This window comes from Schistocerca gregaria, chromosome 3, assembly GCF_023897955.1.
Source record: "Schistocerca gregaria isolate iqSchGreg1 chromosome 3, iqSchGreg1.2, whole genome shotgun sequence".
In the NCBI taxonomy this organism is placed as follows: domain Eukaryota; kingdom Metazoa; phylum Arthropoda; class Insecta; order Orthoptera; family Acrididae; genus Schistocerca; species Schistocerca gregaria.
The window spans coordinates 472,692,843-472,719,552 of record NC_064922.1 but is presented as its reverse complement, the minus strand read 5'-3'; the positions used below and the strand labels follow the sequence as shown (position 1 = coordinate 472,719,552).

General features: G+C 38.4%; 1 protein-coding gene across 1 annotated transcript in view; it reads left to right on the top strand.

Annotated features, from left to right (window-relative positions):
* The window catches only part of LOC126354493 (phospholipid-transporting ATPase ABCA1-like), a 419,374-nt gene extending 399,936 nt beyond the window's left edge, over positions 1 to 19,438 (top strand). Inside the window, exons 25-26 of the mRNA XM_050004220.1 lie at positions 4,404 to 4,623; positions 17,833 to 19,438. Of these exons, the coding sequence (XP_049860177.1) occupies positions 4,404 to 4,623; positions 17,833 to 18,012 (400 nt within the window). The 3' untranslated portion in view covers positions 18,013 to 19,438. The remainder of the gene's footprint in view (positions 1 to 4,403; positions 4,624 to 17,832) is intronic.
* The last annotated feature ends 7,272 nt before the right edge of the window (positions 19,439 to 26,710 follow it).

Sequence of the window (26,710 nt, the reverse complement as noted above, 5' to 3'; positions counted from 1 at the left end):
AGTTATTCTCAAGTGTACTAAAAGAAATCTGTTAAATTTTGATTATGTGGTAAGTCACTCAAATCTGAAGGCTGTAAATTCAACTAAATACTTAAGGATTACAATTACAAATAACCTAAATTGGAATAATCACATAGATAATGTTGTGGGTAGAGCATTGGCAGAACACTTAGAAGGTGCAATAGGTTGACCAAAGTACACCATGCTTATCCGCCCTGTTCTGAAGTATTGCTGTGCGGTGTGGGACCTACATCAGGAGGGACTGATGGATAACATCAAAAAAGTTCAAAGAAGGGCAGCTTGTTTTGCAAAATAGGGGACATAGTGCCACAGACATGATACGTGAATTTGAGTGGCAATCATTAAAATAAAGGTGTTTTTCGTTGCAATGGGATCTTCTCATGAAATTTCAATCACCATTTTTCTCCTCAGACTGCAAAAACATTCTGTTGGCACCCACCTACATAGGGAGAAATGATCATCACAATAAAATAAGAGAAATCAGGGCTCACATAGAAAAATTTAAGTGATATATTTTCCCGCACACCATTTGAGAGTGGAACGGTAGAGAGACAGTTCATTGAACCCTCTATCAGGCAGTTTATTGTGAATAGCAGGGTAATAACATAGATGTTTATGACAAATGTATTTTGTGAAATTTTTATCCCATTGGTAATGTTTCATTAACTATTTTGTACGAGGCTGATCTTATGTCAGTTCTTAACACTTTATTGTAAATATTCTTCCGTGTCATGTCCCAGTCCTTATAGGTATATGTTGCTTCCATATGGCTGACTCTTCCATTGATGTTCATTAGCTAGTATAATTGAGCAGTGGTTTAATCTTGCAGTGGGTTTGTTTCTGCCCGGAGGTAGCCAGTTTCCAGCAGCAACATTTTGATGTGTTTATCCCAAATTTATCAGTACTTGGACATTGTCTGGCTTATATGTCTTTATAGTTCCAGGTAGTGCACTGTCTTGGTATTTGTGGTACAGTTGCACTGTTCTCTATATCAAAAGTGCAAAGCATTTTGTATGAACATCTATTAGCCCAAGGTCACTGTTTTCTGGTTGGAGAGTTATAAAATTTGTCCCCATCTTGAAGATTTCACCCTTATGGATATACCAGCCTACTGCGTAAATTATTTTTGTAGTCTAGTTTGAATCCTCTCCACATTGGTATTAGGCCAGTTTTCCTGAGAATAGAATAAGACAATTTTTTAATATTTATTTAAACTACTATTGACTTTCTGTAGGTTCTGTTCCGTTCTGATCATAAGATGACACCCATGTCTTTCGCATATGCTATAACTGCATTAAGATTGAGTATGGGTTTAAGCCTTGAAGTTTGCAACTCATGTACCTACTTATCTTTATTTATCCAAAAATCATCCCACAATGATATAGGATTTGTCAAGGTAATCCATTGCCAATCAAAATAGTCCAAAATATACAGAATACTTATGTTTTGTGAGGATAGGACAGGTGATCGGCTGTGGCCTTGGTTAAGGAATAATCCTGGCATTTGCCATTGTGATCTAGGAAAACTATGGAAAACCCAAATCGGAATAACTGGACAGAGCAGCTCCAACCTCCAGAATATGAGGTCTTAACAGCTGTGATGCTTTATTCAGTAATTTCCTATTGTATCATGTTTCTTGATTTACACTCAGTTTGTTTCAGGTGCCGTGCACTATAAAATATAGTTCTGTTCTTCATTGCCGCACACACTGAGGACACCTGCAGATGACTCCTGGACTGTGTCCGGTTACTTGCAATGTAAAACATAGTTCTGCTCTTCACTGACGCATACTCTGACGTTCACCAAAGACTCCTGGACTCTGAAGATACTGCTGTGAAGCTTAACTCAATCCCAGACTTCAGATTTAACTGTGTGCTGCTCCACCTGGAAAACTAACCCAACAAACAGTCCTGTCATGCATTTTACTAAACGAGATGGCACAGTGGTTAACATACTGGACTCACATCCAGGACGACTATGGTTGAAACCCACTTCTTGCCATCCTGATCTAGAGTTTCTCTAAATCGCTTCAGGGAAATCCTGGGATGGTTCTTTTGAAAGGGCACAGCTGCCTTCTTCCCTAAGCCAATGGGACTGATGATTTCACTTGAATCTAAGCCGCACCTGAAAAAAGAGACTCGAAATCAAGGAAAAAATATTTTACCGAACCTATGCCGCACCTGAAATTTGAGTCTCAAAATTTAAGGGGAGAGAAAAGTTTTAGGCCGCACCTCCAAATCGAAACAAAGTTGGTCCATTGTAATATGAGACGCAATTTAGGTCGAATGAATAACGATACAGCTACAGTTGTTTGGTTCGAGTCGTAAGCTTAGCAGTCTTGCTTTCCTAGGTAGCCATTGCTACGCATCAGGCGCTCCGTCCGTATTTCTACGGGCACCCTTCCTTTTTCATGTGCTTCATCTGGTTTTAATCGATTGCTTATTTTTCTTTGATCTGCTATGTGCCGTTCTCTTTGTTATATGTGTTTACGACATTCTAAGCTGAAAATGCATTACTGTACTGTGTCGTGCATTGTTTGTCGCATTCTGATAATGAGTGGTTACGGCCTGTCACCGCTCGCGGCATGGCTTGCTTTTGTGCACGCTACCGCACTTACAATTAATTAAAAAAAAAAAAAGGGAGAGGAATCCTCTCATTAGCGAAACAATGGCAAGAGACTGCTATTTGTTGTTACTTACACTGCTGCTTTCTTTGATAATGATCAACAAGAACCAAATAATAAACTGTGTATGATTGATGATGTTCTGAATGAGAGTTTGGCGAAAATTTTTCTCCATTTGAAAATCTTTGCAGACGCCTCTTTAGTACATTACATTCTGCACAGAAATTAGTCATATTGGATTCAAAAATCTAGTCAATTGCCGTGCTTCATTTCTTACTGTATCACTATTAGGCACAAGAATAACACGAATATAAACATGACATGATATGTATATTGTTCTGCGTCTGCTGTTGTCTCAACTAGTTTCGTAGTTTATTAGGCAGACAGTATTTAAATGAGATAGCAGCAAACACGAAAGAATACATGGCAAAATGTTTATATTCGTATTATTCTTTTGGTGAACAGAATACTGCATGTGATTCACAATTCATAAAAGTTCCTATTAACAACTGTGTCTTCTCACAGGTAGGAAAAAAATCAGAATGTAGAGCTGACCATATTGACAAACATCCCAAACAGTCTTGCCAGTCGGATTTTCATAGTACACTGAAATGCTGCTACATTCGAAGATGAACAGTACGGAATTCGTATTTACTTCGTTGTATAATGTATGAAAATGCAGTGGTCGAAACTCGGGGCAGAGAATAAAAGCTCGTCTTCCACCTTTTTATTAAATTTATTTACTGACGCAGAGGTTTTGGTGCCAGTATTTATCTTTGTGGCTGCAAAGCATGCCTGTGTAGCGCTACATATATTTGATTTCAGAAGTTAGTTGTGGCGGCACCTACCAACATTTTTCAGATTTCCGCTTACTTTGGACTTGATTCTAAGCCACAGGCAGTTTTTTGGCTTACAAAAACGAGAAAAAAAGTGCAGCTTAGATTCGAGTAAATACGGTAAACATACTGCATGATGCAGGTGTTTTCCACACACCTTGGTGTTTACGACATATATCCTGAATTGTGTGTTGGCCAATGATACAATTCTTCTGGTACATTCTGTAGTATATATGAATACTGTCTGCAAAGTATGTTGTGAATACAATTAATAACAAAAAAGTAATTAATTAAAATGTCCTGCTTCATGTGGTTGTCTTACTGCATGAACAGAAAAAAATTAGTGAGTGATAAACTTTTCTCCTTTCATCATTTTATGGGAGTCATCAGTGAGGGAAAGCTTTTTAAAGGTTTGAAATTATGTGTAAAGTTTGTTGCAAGTCTCTGAGTGCTCTCAATTCTCAAATACTGGATGAGTGATGTATTGCTATTTGTGAGTTGTGGGCTACACTGTTTTTTTCCCCTCTCCTCCACCCCAACTACTTTGGTTCTTATCCCCCAACACAAATGACTTCCAGACAGTAACTGATAAATGTACCAAGACTGGTGGGAATCACTCCAGTGGTTAGGAGGAGATGTGGAACATGCTTACTTGCATGCATATGTACAACAGTTTTATAATATATGTGGATGCTTAAAAGTGTCCTTTAGCAGGAGCTGGAAATTTTATTAATGTATAAAAATTGAATCATCAGTTCAACTTGACATCTGCAAACATACCATCTCTCACATTTTGCTGAATAAGTCTAAGTGAATGTTTGAGGATTTAGTTTTTACTGCTGTTCTATTTCATAGTTTTAGTTTCAATTCACTTAGGATTTTAGAGCAGTAGTCATTATAAATATTCAATATTTTTTTTACAGCATGGAGGAATGCGAAGCTTTATGTACTCGGCTGGCAATTATGGTCGCTGGACAGTTCATGTGCATGGGGAACAGTCAGTACCTGAAACAAGTGTTTGGGCAAGGTTTTACTGTTGTGATAAAGATAAAATCTGGAAGCGACATAGAACAAGTGAACAAACTGAAATTTTGGTTTCAAGAAAAATTTAAAAATAACTGCATTCTCCAAGATGAGCATGTGGTATGTATTAAATATCTGTCTCTCTCTCTCTCTCTCTCTCTCTCTCTCTCTCTCTCTCTCTCTCTCTCTCTCTCTCTCTCTCTCTCACACACACACACACACACACACACACACACACACACACACACACCATCACACCATCACCATCACCTTCCCCCTATCCCTCGCGCACTCTTCTCCCTTTCTCCTGCCTTAACTTTTACGAAAATTATTGTCTTTGGTCTATACTTAAAACATGGTACTTAGTTGGCAGCCATACACCTGGCACACTTTTTTTTCTCCTGAAAAAGATACGTTATTTAGATTGCAATAATATTTAGCATAGTGAAGATCTATATAAATAGAAATTGAATGTCCATTTAATCAAAACTGTGTATTTCTGAAAGTTCTTGACCCAATTGCTTTGAAATTTTGACAGACACTGCATTCTAATACAGGCATGTTTTTAGGTACCTATTTCTTTAACCCACCAGTGGGCATACCTATGTAAAAAGCCTGCCAGCCACAAAGAACATTGTCTTGTACCATTCCATTGTTGTTTCACAATTGCAAGCACGTACCTGTTCCCTAATAATATACAGTAAACGAGAAGCTAGATGAGGAAACATTTACGGTCAGTGCAAGAAAATGACACAAATTCGAAGCTAGTAACACAATCCCACAATGAGGCAGATGTCTACTAGATAATTATCAATCAAATAAGCGGTTGGCTGGGATATCGTGCAGATGTGCTGTTTAATGCTTCGAGTGTGTCATTACTATGGGGTAACAGTTATCTATGACAATAGGGAGAAGATAAAATGGAAGTGACCCCATGTCTTATGAACAACACACAGACAATTCACTTGTTTATTGTAAATACTGAGTAGCTAATTATTGTTATTATTATTATTATTATTATTATTATTATTGTTATTATTATGAAAAACAACATGCTGAGTGTTCAGTAGGTAAGTAGTTCACAGGAGGTGCTGAAAATGTTCACCATGAACTTCAGTACACAACTCAGTGCCCTCAGCATGTTTTGGGAAGCTTTCGCCAATTCATTTGGCGTGATTTCTGTAATTGCCTTGATAATGGTTGTTTTCAACTCTTCAGTTGTATGCGAGTTGTTTCTGTTTGCTTATTTTCATGCAGTAATGTCATACAGAATAACATTCCTGGTGTAACTCATCTTTAAGAAAGAAAGTCTTCATTGCTCAAAAACCTGCTGTAAGAATAATGTGTAGTGCTCACATGCAATCATCTGGTAGACATCCATTTAAGAAAGTAAATATTTTGACTACTACTTCACAGTACGTTTATTCCCTCATGGCCTTTGTTGTAAATAATCCACTACAGTTCAAAAGAAATGATGATGTGTATAATTACAACACCAAGAGAAAAAATGACATTCATTACACCACATTAATATTGTCCTTGGCACTAAAATGGGTACACAGCAATGCAACCAAAATTTTTTTATCACTTGCCCAGTGAAATAATATGTGTAGTGGACAACAAAGTAACATTTGAAAAGTTTCTCTTTGACAACTCCTACTATCCTGTAGAAGAATATCTATTATTGAAATGTGTAAAAGGTGTTGGGCAGGAATTACTAACTCATATCTGTACATTTTTTTCAACCATGTAGAGGAAACATTTCTAGCTTCCCAAAACTCTAAACCCCTGGTCTGGTACAAGTTTGTCGATGTTGTTGTTGTTGTTGTTGTTGTTGTTGTGGTCTTCAGTCCTGAGACTGGTTTGATGCAGCTCTCCATGCTACTCTATCCTGTGCAAGCTTCTTCATCTCCCAGTATCTACTGCAACCTACATCCTTCTGAATTTGCTTAGTGTATTCATCTCTTGGTCTCCCTCTACGATTTTTACCCTCCACACTGCCCTCCAATACTAAATTGGTGATCCCTTGATGCCTCAACACATGTCCTACCAACCAATCCAAACTATTTATCGTCCATGTTTCACTTCCATACATCAGCTTCCTCTTTCATTTCTTACCCCCAATCCATATTCACCTACTACGTTTTCTTCTCTCCCTTTTCCTACTGCCGAATTCCAGTCACCCATGACTATTAAATTTTTGTCTCCCTTCACAATCTGAATAATTTCTTTTATTTCATCATACATTCCTTCAATTTCTTCATCATCTTCAGAGCTAGTTGGCACATAAACTTGTACTACTGTAGTAGGCGTGGGCTTCGTATTTATCTTGGCCACAATAATGCGTTCACTATGCTGTTTGTAGTAGCTTACCCACCCATCCTATTTTCCTATTCATTGTTGAACCCACTCCTGCATTACCCCTATTTGATTTTGTGTTTATAACCCTGTAGTCACTTGACCAGAAGTCTTGCTCCTCCTTCCACTGAATGTCACTAATTCCCACAATATCTAACTTTAACCTATCCATCTCCCTTTTTAAATTTTCTAACCTACCTGCCCGATTAAGGGATCTGACATTCCGTGCCCCGATCCGTAGAACGCCAGTTTTCTTTCTCCTCCTGATAACAACATCCTCTTGAGTAGTCCCCGCCCCGAGATCCAAATGGGGGACTATTTTACCTCCATAATATTTTACCCAAGAGGACGCCATCATCATTTATCCATACAGTAAAGCTGCATGCCCTCGGGAAAGATTACAGCCGTAGTTTCCCCTTGCTTTCTGCCGTTTGCAGTACCAGCACAGCAAGGCCATTTTGGTTAGTGTTTCAAAGCCAAATCAGTCAATCATCCAGACTGTTGCCCTTGCAACTACTGAAACGGCTGCTACCCCTCTTCAGGAACAACACATTTGTCTGCCCACTCAACAAATACCCCTCCGTTGTGGTTGCACCTACGGTACGGCTACCTGTATTGCTGAGGCACGCATCTTTATAATCTGGCCCCAAGGCCAGGACACCTTATCCGCATTCCTCCACAACCTCAACACCCTTTTTTCCCCATCCACTTCAACTGGTCCTCTTCCATATGTTGTGCCACCTTCCTAGATGCTGGTATCCTCCATTCAGATGGCTTCATCAACACCTGAGTCCACCTGAAACCCACCAATTGCCAACTGTACCTGCATTTTGACAGCTGCCACTCCTTCCACATAAAAAAAATCCCTTCCATACAGTCTGGCCACCCATGATAGAAGCATTTGCAGTAATGATAACTCCCTTGACCAGCATGCTGAAGGCCTCATTTGTGAGACAGATAGTATTGATTGTACACAGTAATTTTCTCTATTTTTCAGAGTGATTTTAGAAATTAGATAGGAACAAACTATTGTTTACAAATTATGATCTGTACTCCTTCTCCATAGTAATAATCATTATTGTCCTCCTCCTCCTCCTCCTCCTCCTCCTCCTTCTTCTTATTGATTGCCCTGTTTTTCTAAAGACCTTTCATCTAAATGAACAAATTAATAAGTGTTTTATAACACACAAATAAATAAAGAAACTTTGACATTCACACCCACCTATTGCAAAATATTGTATATTGTCCAACTGTATTATTAATTTTAAAAATGTTGTTGTAGCACATTATTTTGTGACAGGAGAAGTGGAATTTTGTAAATCTTTTCTCAAATTTCAGCTCATTGTCATATTTCAGTCTCTCTTGGTGAGAGATCCAGGAACTTCACATACTTCAGAATAAAATATCAATTTTTCTGTCACACTTGCATACGTGTTCTCAAATCATTGCATACAGTATACACTGACATGGAATATGCATCTAAGCTTCATAAACTAACTGTGACATTTACATGCTCAGCATTATCCCTTGACCCTATGATCGCTGCAAATCTTCTCGCTGCATTTCATGCCGAACATGGCTTTGTTGTCACCTAATACTGCAAATTGTGCTGAGAGACAACTTTTGTGTCACTACCTGTTATGTTTTGCTGCACAGCCACCTTGCTTTTTCTGAACATTTGAATATTTCTGGTATACTGGGCGTCACAACTTCATCGGGTGCTCTGGATTTTGCCACCCTCAATATAAAATAAATACAGTTACTCGACACCTAAAGTTTTTAATATCATAAAGCTTCTCTAGAATACATTACTTTCTAGATTGGCACTGGCAAAGTTAAAATATAATTTTATTTTGTTCTTGGTTTCATTTTTATTTTCTGTTCTTCATTTAGTTTTAGACATGTATCAGTGTAATCTCATCTTTCCTGTGCAATTATCCACGGTTAATAATTATTTTATAATATAAGCCTTGAAACATGGCGGTATAGTGCATGTTCGGCATTTGTACCTAGTTTCTTGATTTTTTTTTTTATAGTAGTATTTAGAAAATACTACCCAGTAAATCGTAGAGGATTTTTGTCATCAAAGTGCCTTCATCTGCCAGCTTTCCTCTCTTCTGTGACATAAGCTTCAACAATTTCTCTTACCAGAGACAGATGATACACTACCATTTTTTCACTTTATTACTGCTCAGTGGGGAGCATGAGAATTTAAAATGCATAGATCAAATACTCAGAAAAATAACTTTTTACACTGCTTCACAATCTTTCACATTGATTTGACTGATCTCTGTAACATGTCAGTATGGTCAACTTCCCCATACCGGAGTCATGGTCTGTAAGAAATTGGCATATTCTGTCACCAGTCTTTCTGTTAGTGTTTTCCACCTGTAACATTTCTGCGGTATTACAATTGCTCAACATCTACACTTCTCTTCTGTCACATCACTACAGTGCAAACATTTATCAGAGGACTTAAAATAGGTTTCTCCTCATTTCAATTTTGTCCTGTAGTTTTGGCTTCTTGTGCCTGTTCCTGAAAATAGTACCACATATGGTCGTTCCATGGTTATGAAGCCAGAGGAGCAGATCTAGGCTGGAATACCAATCGTCGCCATAAACATTATGTCCCCATTTCAAATATGGCTTCATGAGTGCTGCCACTATTTCATCACTTTTCCAAAAAAATGTGGAAGCCAATTTCTGTTGATCAGTCTTGCCCACAGTAAAATCTAGAACATAAACAATCAGTCAATGACACAGCACAAATGCTTTTATTTCACACTTACTTACTTTGGATGGAGAACTGAGGATATCTGGTGAATAATTGCTTCAACGACTTGGAGATGGCAAAATTAGAGCACGTTCAGAGTGAAGATACTTTGAATGTCAAAATTTTCTACTTCCTTTGGATCGTATACTGAGGTTATCTGATGAACCATTGCTCCAACGACTTAGAGATAGCAAAATTGGTTCATGTCCAGAATAAAGACATACTGACTGTCAAAACTGTATCAGTAAATTGACAGAGTGCTTATAACAAAGTTGCTGAATTACTGCCCTCCAGATAACTTCTCATGCTCAATTATTTTTGGGACTGAGAGCTGTGGTGTGGATTGCACACTCTAACCTTGTATACCAGTAACACAAGTAGTTTGTAGTTGCAACACTTCTTTATTGGTTACACATATGCATGAATTCATCAGCAGTAATAATCAATTAACAACCTTTGTATATCTAGGCCCTATGCGCAATTAGTATTTACAATATTAACTGACAGACTTGTGCCAACGACCCCTTTATGCGCTGGTAACAACCACCAAATGTTTACAGTGTTGGGTATTGCCTTTCTCATTCAGTTTTCCACTTACTGAAAAGGTAAAATTAATTAGATGCTATCTGACCTGAAGGGTACTATTAACTGTTCTATTTACAATTAGCATTCTACTACACTCAGCATCTGGAAGATTCTAGACTTTATGCAAACTGAAGACACAACGTCAATTTAACGAACATGTGATGGATGCGAGCAAATGTTAATTTATTACAGTTTCACAAACACACAATCCAAAGGGTGAACTTATACTCAACTTTGGGCAGTAGGAAATCTTCTGCGTAAAACAAACCTCTCGTTGAATGGAATAGAGAAATCACGCGTTAATGGAGTCCGGACAGCCCCGAGTTCAAATCCTGAGATTTCTGTCACACTGCAAGCTCGTGGGGTGAGGTTTGCTCACGTTGACCACTATACATGTTTCTGAAAACAGGAAAACATGAGCGGCAGACACACTGTAGTATACACGGTGTTACGAAAAGGTACGGCCAAACTTTCAGGAAACATTCCTCACATACAAATAAAGAAAAGTTATGTGGACATGTGTCCGGAAATGCTTAATTTCCATGTTAGAGCTCCTTTTAGTTTTGTCAGTATGTACTGTACTTCCTCGATTCACTGCCATGATTTCATATAGGATACTCTACCTGTGCTGCTAGAACATGTGCCTTTACAAGTACAACACAACATGTGGTTCATGCACGATGGAACTCCTGCAAATTTCAGTCGAAGTGTTCGTACACTTCTCAACAACAGATTCGGTGACCGATGGATTGGTAGAGGTGGACCAATTCCATGGCCTCCACGCTCTCCTGACCTCAACCCTCTTGACGTTCATTTATGGGGACATTTGAAAGCTCTTGTCCACACAACCCCGGTACCAAATGTAGAGACTCTTCATGCTCGTATTGTGGATGGCTGTGATACAATACGCCATTCTCCAGGGTTGCATCAGCGAATCAGGGATTCAATGCTGCGACGGAGGACAGAGGACATTTTGAACATTTCCTGTAACAAAGTGTTTGAAGTCACGCTGGTACGTTCTGTTGCTGTGTGTTTCCATTCCATGATTAATGTGATTTGAAGAGAAGTAATAAAATGAGCTCTAACAAGGAAAGTAAGCATTTCTGGACACATGTCCACATAACATATTTTCTTTCTTTGTGTGTGAGGAATGATTCCTGAAAGTTTGGCCGTACCTTTTTGTAACACCCTGTATACAAGTTACACAAATATATATAGGAAAGCAATACCTTAATACAAACATATTACAAATTAACCAATGGACAGAATTAAGGAGCTTATTTTCCTTTGACCCAAATAAATATATAAATAAATAAAATCAAGGTACTACGTGAAAAGATGTGTCAGTCCACACCCAATGACTTAAGGTCCACCTTAAAAGATAATCTGTCTTTGCTGAATGGCTGATACCATGTAAATCAAATGTGCAGTACCTAACGTGACAATCAACTTTCAAATAGGTAATTGAAATTGCAATAAGTCACTTCAGTAGGTCGCTAATGCAATAATCATGGTCCCTATGGCCACAGACCAAAATACACACGTCCTCTATCCGACCCTAAAACACAATGTGACCTATATTTATCATGGACACTTGCCTTCCACACACACAAGAAATTATTAAATAACAACTACCACTAATTTGTAAAACTATAAAATTCTAAATCTATAACTAAATTAAGAAATGAAGTTCAAGTAAACCAACTACCTTCAGCGTGCCACCAAGCACCAGATCCAAACTTACAAATGCGAGGCACTGTTTCTAGCCACTATAGTAACATAATTTCATGGCCGCTCCAGAACATAGCACGTCTCACCACTACTGCAGTGAATGCTTTACTGGCCATTAGCACAAGCAATTGCAACAGTAACAGTCCTTAAGTACTCAATAATATTCACTATATATAGAAGGAGGAACCCACCACGAAAGCTTGGTGATTAATTTTTTCTTCTTCCTGTGAAATTCACACGCCATCCATCCACATAGCACTCGAGGTATTAGCAAGTCCTGGTCGCCACTGGCCAGCCGTGTCAATACAACTTTAATACTTTCTGGCAGCTGCCCATGCTTCTTCGTTGCTCCAGCTCGACTGGTCCTCAAAGCATATGGCCGTGCCACATGACATGGTGTCGCCAACTCCCCACAATGACATCGAAAGCACGTCACGTCACAGACTGACTCGCCTAATGCACAGAACCACTTTCCTTGACTTGTACAGAACACCTGGGGACAGTAGCAGCAACACACATTAACACATCTTGAGCAAGCAAAGGGTTTAATTCTCAAATAACAAGCATAGTTATTACAATTATTGTGATCAGTAAACTTATATATTTATAATGGAAAATTAAATATTCACATAATTCTCAGTGGCTATACACATTTTTTGTAAACAAAGAAAAAATCTGAGGTAATAATTTTTGTAAGACTTTTTTTTACCCAAAATTTGTGAAATTTTGTAGCTGATGAATAAATTGTCAAATTTTATAGACAAAATGCTTATAGATTCCCATTGCTTTTTTTTTACACATAATCCAAGACTAATGAACTATTGATTTATAGGCAGAAATGTTTTTAAAGGTGTGATTTAAGTGTCCTTAATACTTAAAATGTTTAAACGTTGGATAACCAGATTCTGTGATAAAATTTATGAATTTTAGAAAAAAAAAAAAAAACTGTATTGAATCATTGAAGTGATATTAAAATCAACAAAAAGGCTGAACTGAAACACTGCTCCTTGAAGTATTGATCTCTATATTTTCAAAGTCCAATATATAAAATGATATTATGTACTTTCCTGTCTACAAGTCATTAAATTACTATAAATGATCATAAATAACTTTTAAAATCTAAGGAATGCAGATTGCAGGTGAAGATAATAAAAATATGATTTATAGAGTATTCATGTAGTCAAGAGGTGCCAAATAATGTAACTGAAAAGAGTATTGCCTACTTCCATATGGATGTTGTATGAGTACTGCATTAAGTAGATTTATTAACTTGACAGTTAAATCTCAAACTGTACAGTAAACTACTTTCCACTCTTCCAAACAGTCTCCCACCTTGCTGAAAATTTCTGTTTTCTTTCCTTACTTTTCTTCACCTCATCATGTACCCTTCATAACAGGTATAGTATGCGCTGATTTATAATGTTGTTGTTGTTGTTGTTGTTGTTGTTGTGGTATTCAGTCCTGAGACTGATTTGATGCAGCTCTCCATGCTACTCTATCCTGTGCATGCTTCTTCATCTCCCAGTACTTACTGCAACCTACATCCTCCTGAAACTGCTTAGTGTATTCATCTCTCAGTCTCCCTCTATTTTTACCCTCCATGCTGCCCTCCAATACTAAATTGGTGATCCCTTGATGCCTCAGAACATGTCCTACCAACCGATCCCTTCTTCTAGTCAAGTTGTGCCACAAACTCCTCTTCTCCCCAACCCTATTCAGTACCTCCTCATTAGGTATGTGATATACCCATCTAATCTCCAGCATTCTTCTGTAGCACCACATTTCGAAAGCTTCTATTCTCTTCTTGTCTAAACTATTTATCATCCATGTTTCACTTCCATACATGGCTACACTCCACACAAATACTTTCAGAAATGACTTCCTGACACTTAAATCTATACTCGATGTTAACAAATTTCTCTTCTTCAGAAACGTTTCCCTTGCCATTGCCAGTCTGCATTTTATATCCTCTCTACTTCGACCATCATCAGTTTTTTTGCTCCCCAAATAGCAAAACTCCTTTACTACTTTAAGTGTCTCATTTCCTAATCTAATTCCCTCAGCATCACCTGAATTAATTCTACTACATTCCATTATTCTCGTTTTGCTTTTGTTGATGTTCATCTTATATCCTCCTTTCAAGACACTGTCCATTCCTTTAAACTGCTCTTCCAAGTCCTTTACTGTCTCCGACATAATTACAATGTCATCAGCGAACCTTAAAGTTTTTATTTCTTCTCCATGGTTTTTAATACCTACTCCAAATTTTTCTTTTGTTTCCTTTACTGCTTGGTCAATATACATATTGAACAACATTGGGGAGAGGCTACAACCCTGTCTCAGTCCCTTCCCAACACTGCTTCCCCTCATGCCCCTATACTCATATAACTGCCATCTGGTTTTTGTATAAATTGTAAATAGCCTTTTGCTCCCTGTATTTTACCCCTGTCACCTTTAGAATATAAAAGAGAGTATTCCAGTCAACATTGTCAAAAGCTTTCTCTAAGTCTACAAATGCTAGAAATGTAGGTTTGCCTTTTCTTAATCCAGCTTCTGAAATAAGTTGTAGGGACAGTATTGCCTCACGTGTTCCCATATTTCTACGGAGTCCAAATTGATCTTCCCTGAGGTCGGCTTCAACCAGTTTTTCCAATCGTCTTTAAATATTCTTCTTGAAGTCTGAGGGTATTTCGCCTGTCTCTTACATCTTGCTCACCAGAAGGTAGAGCTTTGTCAGGAGTGGCTCTCCCAAGGCTGTCAGTTGTTCTAATGGAATGTTGTCTACTCCTGAAGCTTTGTTTCGACTCGGGTCTTTCAGTGCTCTGTCAAACTCTTCACCCAGTATCATATCTCCCATTTCATCTTCATCTACATCCTCTTTCATTTCCATAATATTGTCCTCAAGTACATCGCCCTTGTATAGACACTCTATATACTCCTTCCACCTTTCTGCTTTCCCTTCTTTGCTTAGAACTGGGTTTCCATCTGAGCTCTTGATATTCATACAAGTGGTTCCCTTTTCTCCAAAGGTCTCTTTAATTTTCCTGTAGGCAGTATCTGTCTTCCCCTAGTGCGATAAGCCTCTACATCCTTACATTTGTCCTGTAGCCATGCCTGCTTAGCCGTTTTGCACTTCCTGTGGATATCATTTTTGAGACGTTTGTATTCCTTATTGCCTGCTTCATTTACTGCATTTTTATATTTTCTCCTTTCGTCAATTAAATTCAACATTTCATCTGACACCCAAGGATTTCTACTAACCCTCGTCTTTTTACCTATTTGATCCTCTGCTGCCTTCACTACTTCATCCCTCAAAGCAACCCATTCTTCTTCTACTGTATTTCTTTCCCCCATTCTTTTCAGTTGTTTCCTTATGCTCTCCCTGAAACTCTGTCAACCTTTGGTTTAGTCAGTTTATCCAGGTCACATCTACTTAAATTCCCACCTTTTTGCAGTTTCTTCAGTTTTAATCTACAGTACATAACCAATAGATTGTGGTCAGAGTCCACATCTGCCCCTGGAAATGTCTTACAATTTAAAACCTGGTTCCTTAAATCTCTGTTGTTCCATTATATAATCTATCTGATACCTTTTAGTATCTACAGGGTTTTTCCATGTATACAACCTTCTTTCATGATTCTTGAACCAAGTGTTAGCTATGACTAATTTATGCTCTGCGCAAAATTTTACCAGGCGGCTTCCTCTTTCATTTCTTACCCCCAATCCATATTCACCTACTATGTTTCCTTCTCTCCCTTTTCCTACTGTCGAATTCCAGTCACCCATGACTATTAAATTTTCATCTCCCTTCACTATCTGAATAATTTCTTTTATCGCATCATACATTTCTTCAATTTCTTTGTGATCAGCAGAGCTAGTTGGCATATAAACTTGTACTATTGTGGTAGGTGTGGGCTTCGTATCTATCTTGGCCACAATAATGCGTTCACTATGCTGTTTGTAGTAGCTTACCCGCATTCCTATTTTCCTATTCATTATTAAACCTACTGCTGCATAACCCCTATTCAATTTTGTATTTATAACCCTGTATCCCCTCCATGAACCATGTACCTTGCCGTTGTGGGGAGGCTTGCGTGCCTCAGTGATACAGATGGCCGTACCGTAGGTGCAACCACAACGGAGGGGTATTTGTTGAGTGGGCAGACAAATGTGTTGTTCCTGAAGAGGGGTAGCAGCCGTTTCAGTAGTTGCAGGGGCAACAGTCTGGATGATTGACTGATCTGGCCTTGTAACATTAACCAAAACGATCTTGCTGTGCTGGTACTGCGAACGGCTGAAAGCAAGGGGAAACTACAGCTGAAATTTTTTCCGAGGGCATGCAGCTTTACTGTATGGTTAAATGATGATGGTGTCTTCTTGGGTAGAACATTCCGAAAGTAAAATAGCCCCCATTCAGATCTACGGACGGGGACTACTCAAGAGGATGTCGTTATCAGGAGAAAGAAAACTGGCTTTCTACGCATCGGAGCGTGGAATGTCAGATCCCTTAATCGGGCAGGTAGGTTAGAAAATTTAAAAAGGGAAATGGATAGGTTAAAGCTAGATATAGTGGGAATGAGTGAAGTTCGGTGGCAAGAGGAACAAGAATTTTGGTCAGGTGAATACATGGTTATGAATACAAAATCAAATAGGGGTAATGCAGGAGTAGGTTTATTAATGAATAAAAAAATAGGAGTGCGGGTAAGCTACTACAAACAGCATAGTGAACACATTATTGTGACTTGACTAAAAGAAGGGATCGGTTGGTAGGACATGTTTTGAGGCATCGAGGGATCTCAAATTTAGCATTGGAGGGCAGCGTGGAGGGTAAAAATCGTAGAGGGAGACCAAGAGATGAATACACTAAGCAGTTTCAGGAGGATGTAGGTTGCAGTAAGTACTGGGAGATGAAGAAGCATGCACAGGATAGAGTAGCATGGAGAGCTGCATCAAACCAGTCTCAGGACTGAAGACCACACACACAACCCTGTATTCACCTGACCAGAAGTCTTGGTCCTCCTGCCACCGAACTTCACTAATTCCCACTATACCTAACTTTAACCTATCCATGTCCCTTTTTATATTTTCTAACCTCTCTGCCCGATTAAGGGATCTGACATTCCACACTCCGATCCATAGAATGCCAGATTTCTTTCTCCTGATAACGACGTCCTCCTGAGTAGTCCTCGCCCAGAGATCTGTATGGGGGGACTATTTTACCTCTGGAATATTTTACCCAAGAGGACGCCATCATCATTTATCCATACAGTAAAGCTGCATGCCCTCGGGGAAAATTTACGGCTGTAGTTTCCCCTTGCTTTCAGCCGTTCGCAGTACCAGCACAGCAAGGCCGTTTTGGTTAGTGTTACAAGGCCAGACTGTTGCCCCTGCAGCTACTGAAAAGGCTGCTGCCCCTCTTCAGGAACCATACGATTGTCTGGCCTCGCAACAAATACCCCTCCATTGTGGTTGCAGGTACGGCTATCTGTATCACTGAGGCACGTAAGCCTCTCAACCAATGGCAAGGTCTATGGTTCATGGGGGGGGGGGGGGGGGGGGGGGGGTACAATGATGTAAGGCATGGAAATTATGTGAAAGGATTTCTTCAATCATATGTTTCCCTCTTGAACCATGGGAGTACAACTTCTTTGTTAATCGTCATTAATGTTTTAGGTTGTTAGGTAATTTGACAAATTAATATTAAGACATGTTTTCATGTTGCTTTTAAAGTTATTTCTCAACAGAAAGCTAATTTGTACATGTGCAGTCCAAAACAAGTAGGTGTTTTATGACCAGTCCTTACCTAAAGTAAAATATTATAGTTGAGTATCATTAACAAATCTGCTGATATTAAAATTAATTATACATAAAACAATTTTTAGGGTTTACTTCATTATCAGATAACCAATCCACAAATCACACTGAAACAATTGTTTACAACATTAGAAGAAATGAAGAAAAATTTCAAGGTAATAGAAGACTATGCTGTAAGTGAAACAACACTGGAGCAGATTTTTATGTCTTTTGCGAGACAGAATACAGATGGAATTGCATCAGTTTAGAAAGACAAAATAAAAAAAATGATATTTGTAGATTAATTTAAATTTACTATCACTCCTGTAAAAATGATGCATATTTGTATAGACTATTTACAACTTTATGATGCGTATTTGTAAGATTATTTAAAACTTTTATTTTTTCTATCTTTTTGATATGAAAACTAGCTCTGAAAAAAACAAAGAATTATTTTCCCACTGGCAGAGTGCTAGTCTTGTTACTGAATAAATATTGAGTGTGGCATTTCATTTAACATTGTAATTTCACCGGACAGGGAATTACATAGTGTACTGTGGAGTGTACTGGCTTGCCAGTCTTTTTTCAAATCATTCCAAATATTCTGTACTGTTGATTGCTTATAAAGTAAGCAATATTACTGAGTAAAATTAGTTTTTTGCTTAACAGCAACAGTTACAGTCTACAGTATGTAAGCTTATTAACAAAGAGAGATATAGATATTGAGAGAGCACATTGTAGGGTATTGAAGAAGGGGAAAATGGTGGAGTGATCAGCAGTGTCTATTTAGGCAAGTATTATGTTAGGCTGGGAGATACAGCATTGAGGGTTATTGTCCCTCAATATGGAGACATTTTACATCCATAAGTTGTTGTTGACAGAATGTGTTAGTATTGATAGAGATTGATGACACGTCACAACAGTCCTTGGGATAAATTAAAGTTAGGGACTATGAATAGGAAATAGAAAATGCAAGTATATGTGTGCTTTGTGATTCCTGAACAGTCATTAAAATGTGGGAAGATAATTCAGAATATTCAAATGTACCAAGCAGTGTAAAAATGTATTACTTTTGGGGATGATGAGAACAAGGACTACACTGCAATGTGCAGCTATTATTTTTGTTGCTTCTTTATGTAATTATCTCTTTTTCATATTATCTTGGAACTGCACTGGCAAGTAATGTTTTGTCTTTGAGCTTTAATTTTGTAATCAAGCAAATCAATGTTAGTGATGATTGCTGTGTGATATTGTCAGTAGCATGAAATGAATTGTCATAAAGATTGTAATAAAGACAGTAAGGCAGCTGTTAGATACACCATATATTTTATTTATTTATAGTATTTGAATAGTTGGTAATGTCCAAAGTGTGCAGCTTTATTACATTGACTAAAAACTTCGAATCTCATTTTAACTTACGGATTTATTTATGAGATTACTTTTTTATGTAGCATATAAGTAATACATGTTGGAATAGGTATTAACATATTTTAACTGAAGGGCTAAGACAATGAGTTAAATGAGCCTTCTAGTATTAGTGCATTTTTGTACATTTATGTATAAAATAACATAAAAAGAATCATGTATGTGAGCTATATGCTGTGGCCTTCTTTTTATATGTTTATAAATGCCAAAGAAATTGTATCTTAAAAAGGGAAATAAAATTGTTCTGCAATAAAAAGATCTTTGAAAGAATTTGGCATATACGGTCATTATGCAGTTAGTAAGTTTTGCTCTCCTTACATATAGTAAACGGCAGTAAAAATGGTTTATTTCTCCAACTTGGAAACTGATATTCATTTAATAACCATACTTAGTTTAGTGCATGATAGAAGAAGCAATCAAATTAAAACAAGACTGTTGGAAAAAGAGTAAGCAAACTGTTTATTAGTTCAAAAGTAATTCCCTTAACTGTTAATACATTCATCCCATTGTGACGCAAGATGATCATTGCTTTCATGGAAAAATGTTTGCTTGTCTATGGAACAATATTGTACCCAGGTGTATACCTCTTCACCCTAAGCAAATAAGACAACCACAACTGTTTTCCTCAGGACTCCAAAAATATAGGAATTGTTTGGAAAGAGATCAGAACTTACTGGAGGATGTGTTCAGGATTCTCAGCAAAACTTCTTGAGCATATGTGAAAAGACCTTGGCAACCTTCTTTCTTGTTTTTATAATACATACAGCTGTCTCTTTCTTGAATGGCGTTACACATAACACTTCTGCCATGGTAAAAATGTAAAGACAATTCATGTTAATGCAGAAGATATAATATGTATGTAAACAGAAAAACAACCATTGGTTCTGATGACATTGTTGCCATCAGTCCACCTGTGCAGACATTAATTCTCTATTTTTTTGCTCAATGTGGGTACCATAACATTCTTGTAACAACTGTCAGTCCACATCTGTGGAGTTTCAAGTTATTAATTTTGCCATGTAGCACAGATCAGTGGGTTTTTTTATCTGAGAAATGGCAAACTTGTCTAAGGTTGTAAAATTGCAAGGTGACTGGTCAATTCTTAACTTCCGGAAATAAAATTCCAAGTACAGTTGTTAGATAAAATTCCATGTTAGGAAGGGTTATAAAGGAAGGCTAGGTCACCAAGACACCAGGTGGGTCCTTCTTAACCTGAGGGAGCTGTTAATTCTTACTTGTAATGTGTGTAAACAAGAAAGCATAGATGCATTAGTATGACTGCAGAGGTAATGACTCATCTTACATGCATCATGTCGTGAGAGGTAGTTCAGGCTATCCCCATTCAAAAGTATACTTTGTACGTGAGACAGAAGTGTCATTAAGTTCAAATTACATGGCGGAAGATCCTTCTTTGTAGTAAGTAATTACTTTCTGTACAATAAAAGTGAGTCTGCTGAGTGCCAAGAATCACAGGAAGATCGAGGGGTAAGACAGATACTGCCTACAGGAAAATTAAAGAGACCTCTGGAGAAAAGAGAATCACATGTATGAATATCAAGAGCTCGGATGGTAAACCAGTCCTAAGCAAAGAAGGGAAAGGAGAAAGGTGGAAGGACAATATAGAGTGTATGTATTTGAAAGCAATACTATAGAAATGGGATACATAGATGAAGATCAAATGGGAGATATGATACTGCGTGAAGAATTTGACAGAGCACTGAAAGACATAAGTCGAAATAAGGCCCCGGGAGTAGACAACATTCCATTAGAACTACTGATAGCCTCGGTAGATCCGGCCATGTGAAAACTTTACAATCTCGTAAGCAACATGTATGAGGCAGGTGAAATACAACTCAGACTTCAAGAAGAATATTGTAATTCCAATCCCAAAGAAAGCAGGTGTTGACAAGAGTGAAAATTACCGAACTATCAGTTTAATAAGTAACACAAATTGTATAGAGATGAATGGTAAATCTGGTAGGAGCCAACCTTGGGGAAGATCAGTTTGGATTCTGTAGAAATGTTGGGACACACAAGGCAATACTGACCCTACGACTTATCTTGGAAAATAGATTAAGGAAAGGCAAACCAATGTTTGTAGCATTTGTAGACTTAAACAAAGCTTCTGACAATGTTGACTGAATACTCTCTTTCAAATTCCAAAGATGGCAGGGGTAAAGCACACGGAACAAAAAGCTGTTTACAATTTGTACAGAAGCCAGATGGAAGTTACAAGAGTCAAGGAGCAAGAAAGGGAAGCAGTGATTGAGAAGGGAGTGAGATAGGGTTGTAGCGTGTCTCTGATGTTATTCAACCTGTATATTGAGCAAGCAGTAAAGAAAACAAAAGAAATATTCGGAGTAGGAATTAAAATCCGTGGAGAAGAAATAGCACAGGACCTGCAAGCGCAACTGAACAGAACGGGCTGTGTCTTGAAAGGATAATGTAAGGTGAACATTCACAAAAGCAAAATGAGGATAATGGAATGTAGTTGAATTAAATCAGGCGATGCCGAGGGAATTAGATTAGGGAATGAGACACTTAAAGTAGTAAAGGAGTTTTGCTATTTGGGGAGCAAAATAACTGATGATGGTCGAAGTAGAGAGGATATAAAATGTAGACTGGCTATGGCTAGGAAAACGTTTCTGAAGAAGAGAAATTTGTTAACATCAAGTATAGATTTAAGTGTGAGGAAGTCATTTCTGAAAGTATTTGTATGGAGTGTAGCCATGTATGGAAGTGAAACACAGACAGTAAATAGTATAGACAAGAAGAGAATAGAAGCTTTTGAAATGTGGTGCTACTGAAGAATGCTGAAGATTAGATGGGTAGATCACTTAACTAATGAAGATGTACTGAACGGAAGGGGGGATAAGAGAAATTTGTGGCACGACTTGATAAAAAGAAGGGATCAGTTGGTAGGACACATTCTGAGACAACCAGGGATCACCAATTTAGTACTGGAGGGTAGCATGGAGGGTAAAAATCGTAGAGGGAGACCAAAAGATGAATACACTAAGCAGATTCATAAGAGTGTAAGTTGCAGTAGTTATAAGCAGGTGATGAGTCTTGCATACGATAGAGTAATGTGGAGAGCTGCATCGAACGAGTCTCTGGACTGAAGACCACAACAACAACAAGTGATTCCTAGAAAATATGAGTAAGAGACATAACACTCTCACAAGTTCGACATGTTTCATTTCATGAACCAATGGTTTTTTTTTCATAGGGAAATGTAAATTTTTGCAGTATGTGTGTACAACTCTTTTGTCTAAAGTGCTTTGTTTTGGAAGGTCTTGATACATTAATTTTATGTTTTATTTTTATGTGGTAAAATATACAGTACTTGCATATAAAGAGTTACACCTTGGAACTTTTCTTGCCAAAAATCTGTCAGAAGATGGTGGTAGAAAAACCTAGCGTTATAATTATACCTACTTACAAATTTTACATTTGGATAACACATTTTAAATAATTTAGGAGTAAAGGAGACCACTCATTGAATAGCAGAAATGTTGAATCACTAGCATTATGATTATACCTACTAACAAATTTTACATTTGGATAACACATTTTAAATAAAATTACCAAGTAAGCAGCAACCAGTTGCAAAATCATGTTTTATTTATTCACGCCAAAAGCAAATAAATAAAACATGATTTTGTGACTGGTTGCTGCTTATTTGGTGATTTTATGGTTTACGGTCACTGCACGACTTGGGAACCACATGGAGCCCACCATTCACATTTTAAATAATTTGGGAGTAAAGGAGACCACTAACAGAATAGCATAAATATTGAATCGCACACAAAAGAAAGAGAAAACTTTCTAGCTTTCAGGACCAAACTTTTCTGGAGCTAGAGAACACACACACACACACACACACACACACACACACACACACACACACACACAGGTGTACACATGCCTGCACCTTACAGGTACAAGTGTGTGAGATGTAAGTTATGAGAGAGAGATGTAAGTTATGCAGGTGAGAAGGAAAAACAAAACTGTAGTGACCAAATACACTACTGGCCATTAAAATTGCTACACCACAACGATGACATGCTACAGATGTGAAATTTAACCAACAGGAAGAAGATGCTGCGAGATGCAAATGTTTAGCTGTTCAGAGCATTCAAACAAGGTTCGCCTAGTGCCGACACCTACAACGTGCTTACATGAGGAAAGTTTCCAACCGGTTTCTCATACACAAAAAGCAGTTGGCCGGCATTGCCTGGTGAAACGTCGTTGTGATGCCTCGTGTAAGGAGGAGAAATGCGTACCATCACGTTTCTGACTTTGATAAAGGTCGGATTGTAGCCTATCGCGATTGCGGTTTATCATTGCTTGCTGCTCGCGTTGGTCGAGATCCAATGACTGTTAGCAGAATATGGAATCGGTGAGTTCAGGTGGGTAATATGGAACACCGTGCTGGATCCCAACTGCCTCGTATCACTAGCAGTCGAGATGACAGGCATCTTATCCTCATGGCTGTAATGGGTCATGCAGCCACCACATCTCGATCCCTGAGTCAACAGATGGGGACGTTTGCAAGACAACAACCATGTGCACGAACAGTTTGACGATGTTTGCAGCAGCATGGACTATCAGCTCGGAGACCGTGGCTGCAGTTACCCTTGATGCTGCATCACAGACAGGAGCGCTTGAGATGGTGTACTCAACAATGAACCTGGGTGCACGAATGGCAAAACGTCATTTTCTCGTATGAATCCATGTTCTGTTCACAGCATCATGATGGTCGCATCCGTGTTTGACATCATTGCGGTGAACGTACATTTGAAGCGTGTATTCGTCATCGCGATACTGGCGTATCACCCGGCGTTACGGTATGCGGTGCCATTGGTTACACGTCTCCGTCACCTCTTGTTCGCATTGACGGCACTCTGAACAGTGGACGTTACATTTCAGATGTGTTACTACCCATGGCCCTACCCTTCATTCGATCCCTGCGAAACCCTACATTTCAGCAGGATAATGCATGACTGCATGTTGCACGTCCCGTATGGGCCTTTCTGGATACAGAAATGTTCGACTGCTGCCCTGACCCAGCACATTATCCAGATCTCTCACTAATTGAAAACATCTGGTCAATGTTGGCCGAGCAACTGGCTTGTCACAATACGCCAGTCACTACTCTTGATGAACTGTGGCATTGTGTTGAAGCTGCATGGGCAACTGTACCTGTGCCTGTAAATGCCATCCAAGCTCTGTTTTACTCAATGTCCAGGAATATCAAGGCCGTTATTATGGCCAGAGGTGGTTGTTTTAGGTACTGATTTCTTAGGATCTATGCACCCGAATTGTGTGAAAATGTAATCACATGCCAGATCTTCTATAATATATTTGTCCAATGAATACTCGTTTATCATGTGCATTTCTTCTTAATGTAGCAATTTTAATGACAAGTAGTGTAGAACATTAGTAGTGTGCAGCTTGATACAGTCATGTTAATTAAATATATACGAATAAAATTGCTAAGCAGTATGAAATAGAATGAGCATGTGAGGACTGTAGTAGGGAAGGCAAGTGGTAAATTTCGGTTCCTTGGGAGAATTTTGGGAAAATGTGGTCCGTCAGTAAAGGAGGCTGCATATAGGACACTAGTGCATCCCATTCTTGAGTACCACTTGAGTGTCTGGAATCCACACCAACTCATATTGAAGGAAGACATCAAAGCAATTCAGATGCTGGCTGCTAGATCTGTTAATGGTACGTTCAAATGACATGCAGGTATTACAGAAGTGGTTCAGGAACTGAAATAGGACCCCTGGAGGGAAGGCAGCATTCATTTTGAACAAATATTGAGAAAATTTAGAGCACCTGCATTTGGAACTGACTGCAGAATGATTCAGCTGCTGCCAATGTGCATTTTGAAAATAATGACCACAAAGATGTAAGAGAAATTAGGGCTTGTACAGAGCCGTAAACGTGGCCATTTTTCTTTCGCTCTATTTGTCAGTAGAATAGGAAGGGAAATGACTAGTAGTTGTACAGTGTATACTCCACCACACACTTTATGGTGGCTTGCGGAGTATGTAAGTAGATGTAGACGTAGAACAGGTCAGATAAATTTGTCATCAACTTACATACAGGGATTACTGGATTATAAATCTCTCTGTTCCCTCTTCACACAGTTTATGTCCTTACTTTCCTCAGTCAAGCTATGACTGTTCTTTGTTCTTGTCTTATATAGTTGATCTGTATACTGAACTGTCTAGTGTTGCTTTGTGAAGATTGTGAACATGTAAAAGATTTCCTTTAGTTATGAAAATGTAGATAAATGTTGATGTTCAGTTATAGGGAAAGTTCTAACATAAAATGAAATATCTCAAAATAAAAGGGTACACCTGTGAATACATATATTTGAATCAGTTCAGGGGTAGAGAAATATGTGCATTAGCATTTATGAAATTTACAGCAGTAAGAAGGGTATGGATGATTTAAATAAGCTTTGTAATTCAGATTAGGTGCAAGGCAAGACACAGTATAAAAATTAGGCTTACAAAGTTGTAAATGAATACGCAACAGTAGCTGCATGTGTTAATATGACTACTTCCTAGACAAGGAGGGATGCTGGCCTTGGACTGAATCCACCTGGCAGATTAACAACTAAGGGTTGGTGTGCTGGACAGATTGAATGTGGTTTTTAGGAAGATCACACTAGGTGAATACCAGGCTATTTCCCATGTCCCACCTTAGGTACAAGCTACGCAAATATTTAACATACTGTCTTAGACTATTACACACAATTTACTCAATATATAGACAGACTGGGTAGACTGCTCCTATTGTGGAATGTGCATAGGAGACTGATGGCCTTCTCTCTTTGGTCTCTTTAAACCCTTACTCATGATCTCCAAAAATTCATTGTGGTGTGATGTTCACACATCCTACAACCCTTTAAAGGGACTGTCTAAATGTAGTGCAATGAAACTGAGCAAATCACTTGATGTGTGCTTATGGAGCCAGTCACTCCCCTCCCAACATATGACAATCCGCAAAGATGGCAGTGAAGTTGAGGACCAGCCATACTCTATACATGTTCAGTGGTCATCATGGCAGGTGAATATGAAGACTAGAAAAGCAATGGTTCCTGTGCTACTTTGCATGCATTGTCATTATGGTCAGACAATGCTTTGTGAAAATATGGCATGTGCAGTAACATGGACGAGGAGTTATATCCCAGGCTTTAAAACTCCCCTGATGATGTACTGATGGCTGTTCAGATTGGCATCAGCCAAATCAAGATCTCATGTTTGCTATAGTAATGCTTAATGGTTCAGTGCGACAAATTACAGGCATCACTATGCAATCTAACATCTGCAGCCTTCACAGTAGGACAGGTTGAAGTGAAACTCAAATGGGGGAAAATCCTACATTTTACCATTCAGCGTACTAAATGTCATCAGAGAGATAAAAAGTTTTGATTTGAGGGTGCAGCATATGTGCAGTATAATGGAACTGCAGTGCAAGTACTTAAGCACTGACATATAGACAAGAAATTAGTGTGGCATTTGT